Source organism: Chelon labrosus (genome assembly GCF_963514085.1).
Source record: "Chelon labrosus genome assembly, chromosome: 9".
NCBI classification, from domain to species: Eukaryota; Metazoa; Chordata; class Actinopteri; order Mugiliformes; family Mugilidae; genus Chelon; species Chelon labrosus.
In genome coordinates, this window is record NC_140359.1 from 6,400,383 (window position 1) to 6,404,940 (window position 4,558).

General features: G+C 45.8%; 1 protein-coding gene across 1 annotated transcript; it reads left to right on the forward strand.

Moving 5' to 3' along the window:
* The first annotated feature begins 1,036 nt into the window (after window positions 1-1,036).
* znf703 (zinc finger protein 703) lies at window positions 1,037-4,254 on the forward strand. The gene is made up of 2 exons (XM_084550962.1): window positions 1,037-1,683; window positions 2,236-4,254. Exons 1-2 carry the CDS (start codon window positions 1,417-1,419, stop codon window positions 3,742-3,744), a joined length of 1,776 nt encoding a protein of 591 aa, XP_084407088.1. The 5' UTR covers window positions 1,037-1,416; the 3' UTR covers window positions 3,745-4,254.
* The last annotated feature ends 304 nt before the right edge of the window (window positions 4,255-4,558 follow it).

The following is a 4,558-nucleotide window of genomic DNA, read 5'->3' on the forward strand; positions in this document are numbered from 1 at the left end:
GCTGATGGCAGTGTGGTTTGATAAGGCCAGGCCGCACAGTGAAATGTCAACAATTTTACCTATTAAACCTCAAAAGAAAGTCTTGTTCGGTCTTTCTTTAGCCAGTAATCACTGATCCATGAAACTACTTTAAACAGACTGAATATAACAACGCTGTAATATCTTGGATTATGGATAGGGTAATTATGGCCAAGCCATCTGACTGAGTTGAAGAGGCGGTCTAACCAGGATGGAAATCCCCATAAAGCACAGTTTGTTGTCCTTTATGGAAAATGAGATTAAGTTACAGGCCTTACTAATGTGGCAGCCAGTGAGGGACCCCGCTGTATTTCAGTTTTTTCTCTTTTATGTTCAGACACAGAATGGAGACCACTTAGTGAGGATGCATCTATGCTTGTAAAACAACTCTTGACATCAGAGTCTTTGTGGATGGTGTGTCTGTAAATGTAAAAACTAAAGCTGCCCATGCACTGTCACTTTCTCTCTCACAGCAAAATACATAAAACTTGAATCATGTGAAATTGCTTTAAGCTGGAAAAATTGAATTAAGCCCAGTAGCAATGGCCATTTGGTTACTCTAATCCAATGAAGAAATTAAAATACCACAGTGCATGGACAGTAGGTTAGTATTTTGAATTAAATCACTTATTGACAAGAATGAGATGGTCACATTCCAAATAAATATATACATATTTTCCATAGCTGATAATTAATCCTCAGAGATACTTGTGTTTTCTTATTCATTAGATGATCTTCATCCATGGCTTGTCTGCTTAAACTGTTTATTTTTTTTTCTTACATTTTATTCCGAGTTCATTTGTAGTTTTCATGAGACTTATGGAGGTCACTGACACAGATTTTTACCGACATTACAGCCTGACTGAGGGTGAGGCCAGGAGACAAACCGCGCCCCCTCCCTCACCCCGCCCCTGCTTCTGAATGCGGGCACTTGTGATTGGACGGCGGCTCTTTGCTTTGAAATCCCTCCCCTCACGTCTTTAGTATGTGGAAGAAGTGAGGTACTGTTGAGGCTGCTGCAGAGAGAGAGAGACACGCACACGGGAGGACTGTCGCACACACTAACCTCTGCGGGGAGATTCCTTCAACTTGCCTCGTATTTTGATGAGCAGTGACTACTCGTGGTATTTTCTCTCTTTTTTCAACACTGGATAAAGGAATATTCAGGGATAATCAACGGGTAAAGTTGAAGAGCCCGACAAAGGATGACATTTTGGCGATTTGTTCCTACATAGAGACAGCTCGGTCCAATACGGAGGACGCGCACTGCGCACAGCCCTTTTGGATTTACGCACTTTCTTCCGTCAAATTTTGTCATCATGAAATGTGTTGCTTAGTTAAATTCAACTCTGCGGCCACTCGTTACATGCCCTCGTCCCTCTTCAAGCCCCGATCCAGATGAGAGATCTCCCCGGTGGACCTGAACCTCTGTTACGCAGCCAGTCCCCGGAGCGCGCCACCGCCGACGTCAGCGGTGATCAACACCGGACAGGAGCGGAGAAACCGTCCGTTTCCACATCCACGTCTTGCCCTTGTCCCTCGGATCCCTCGCGCCAGGCCAAAAGGCTTCCCATCAGGGTCGTAAAAATGTTGACTGCGCATAGCGGCCACTTGCTGCACCCGGAGTACCTCCAGCCCCTCACATCCGCGCCTGTCAGCATTGAAGTAAGTAAATGAAAAGCCAGTTCTCCCAAGATGCGTTCGTATCATCGGATACGCTTGTTCATTCCGATATTTTTTAGTACAGAGAGTGCAGTTAATTTCATTATGACAAAAACGCCATATGCGCCTTTTTACGCACAGTGATATTTTTTTGGCACCAGATTTTTTTAAATGGTAAACTTAAAAAATTTAGTGTTTTAAAAGTCATCGCGCTTGTTTATAATCACACATGTAAAATAATTCTATTTTATCTTCTCAACTGTTTTATGGGGTTCTTGATTTCTTTTCCTTTTTTCTTTCATTTTTTTTTTTTTTTTACAAAACTTGTCTTAAACTTTGTATAATCTCCATTAATTTCAATTTTTATATTTAATACTAATAATATTACTAATATTATGGCAAGAAAATATATTTTCTGAAAATGATTATGTATTGAACGTTAAAAGTAGTAGTTTATTTGTATATTTTTATAAGAGTTAATCTGTCGTATGATGCTAAAATTTAATTTATTCCGCACATTAACAGATTGTTCACCACTTCTTTTTTTCTCCTCAGCTGGATGCCAAGAAGAGTCCTTTGGCTCTGCTGGCCCAGACCTGCTCTCAAATTGGCAAACCAGACCCCCCCTCTTCCTCCAAGTTGGCCTCTCTCTCCTCCGGTAGTCTGGGAGACAAGGAGTCTTCCAGTCGGTCAGCCAAGCCTGGAGAGCAGCACCAGTCCCTGGAGGACAAGTCCAGCTTCAAGCCTTACTCCAAGTCATCAGGGGACTGTCGTAAGGATGTTCTTGTGACAAAGGGGCCTTCAGATAAAGCATCTTTTAGAGTTCCAAATGGAAACTCCACTGGTGGCAGAGATACGTGTCCATCCTTTCCTTCTCATTCACGGTCACCCAGTTCCAGCTCTCCTCCCCTGCACACTCAGAGCCAACCCCACAGACAAAGTCATTCCCCTTCCACGCAGCCGTCACCACACTCCCAGGCCCAGCACATGGACAGCAAACCAGTGAGTTCAGAGCAGGCCAGCTCGGACAGTAACAACAGCAGTGCTGGCAAAAAAGACTCGGATGCCTCTAAGTCAGGGATGGATGGGGCTCAGTTAGCCAACTCGAGCCACGTACGGGCCAGCGCCAACTCCAGCAATGCCAGCTCTGCCGGTAGCCCACGGCCAGAGAGCAAGACCGACACGCAGGTCTCTTCTCAGTCTGGCCTGGGCTCTGGGCACATTGCCCCAGTCTCTCCTTTTAAACCTGGACATTCTGTCTTCCCCTTGCCTCCTGCTACTATGGGCTACCATGGCTCTATTGTGGGGGCCTATGCTGGTTACCCATCCCAGTTTGTTCCCGGCTTGGATCCTACCAAGTCCGGTTTGGGCTTAGGACTTCCAGGGAAGCACCCCAGCTCCAGCCCACTCACTGGAGCCTCACCTCCATCTCTGATGCAGGGCTTATGTCGGGACCCTTACTGTCTGAGTTATCCCAATGCACCCCATCTAGGTGGCAGTAACTGCTCCACCTGTGTCCATGACCCCTCAAGCCTCAAGTCTGGTTTTCCATTGGTTTACCCCTCACATCCACTCCACTCCTTACACTCCAGCGCCTTGTCCTCCAGCACCACCCCCACCCTTTCCCACCCCCTGTACACGTATGGTTTCATGATTCCCAATGAGCCACTGCCCCACGCCTGTAACTGGGTGTCTGTTGGAGGTCCCTGTGACAAGCGTTTTGCCACATCAGAGGAGCTACTAGCTCACTTGCGTACCCACACAGCTCTGCCTGGGATGGTGGACAGTAAGCTGTTGTCAGCCTATCCTTCATCTGTGTCATCTGCAGCTTCCTGCCATCTCCACTTGCCCCCACCCAGCAGCCCAGGTACCCTGCCAAGCTCCTTCTCCCTCCGAGGCTCCCCTGGCTTGGGACTGGCCCGCTACCATCCCTATAGCAAATCCCACTTGTCCGGAGCGCCAGGACTTCACATGCCATCCCTCCCCTCCTCCTCAGCCTATTACTCCCCCTATGCCCTCTACAGTCAGAGACTGGGCTCAGCTTCAGCTCTTGGATACCAGTGATATCTGAAATAACATTGACACCCATAGACTGCAGGCACGAGCTTGAACTCTCCAGAGCAGCCCTAAAGATGGATTCTCGAGATCGGGGTCATCACCAGTACAGGGCATCATGCCCACTGGCTCGCCTGCCAGGAATACCACCTGTTAGCCTCAGGATTGTGACTGGTGCTCCAAAGGAAAAATGACTGTGATGGATTGTCTGCAGCAGAGAAGCAACAGACTTTAATGATTAAAGACGGCGGGAGGCAGAGCTTGAAAATGATGAAATTGTGGAATTATTACAACAGTCTTGATTTTCTTTCTTTTTGTTTTGTTTTTCTTTATATCTGTCTCCCAGAACTGAAAGTCTGTATTTATTTTTCACTCAAGCGCTTGGTATTCAACTCTGAGGGGGGAAAATTTTGCTGTCCAAATAAGTTGTTCATAAGTATTCTAACTGAAAAAGAATGATTTAAGTATAGTACCATTATGCCTATCATACACTCTAAAAATAAAAATGTTGCACCACGATGAAGATGGACTGTGAGGCTTTATTCTGGGACGTCTTTTATCCCATTTTTCTCTCTGCTGTTGCTTTTTTCATCATCCTCCACTGCGTATGCAGACTCTGGAGAACTGCATGTCCTTGAGAATTATCTTGAACAATGCCATTATTTTTATTTGTAAATATGCAAAGATGTAATATTTTTTCAAGCTTACAAGGGGCCAGCAAGTCGGGGTCACAAATATGAATGGTGCACAGATAAGAAAATACAACATAAATAAAAACAGTGATGGCTGCGCTGTCCGACAGGAAGAAGTCTCATTTTGTTAA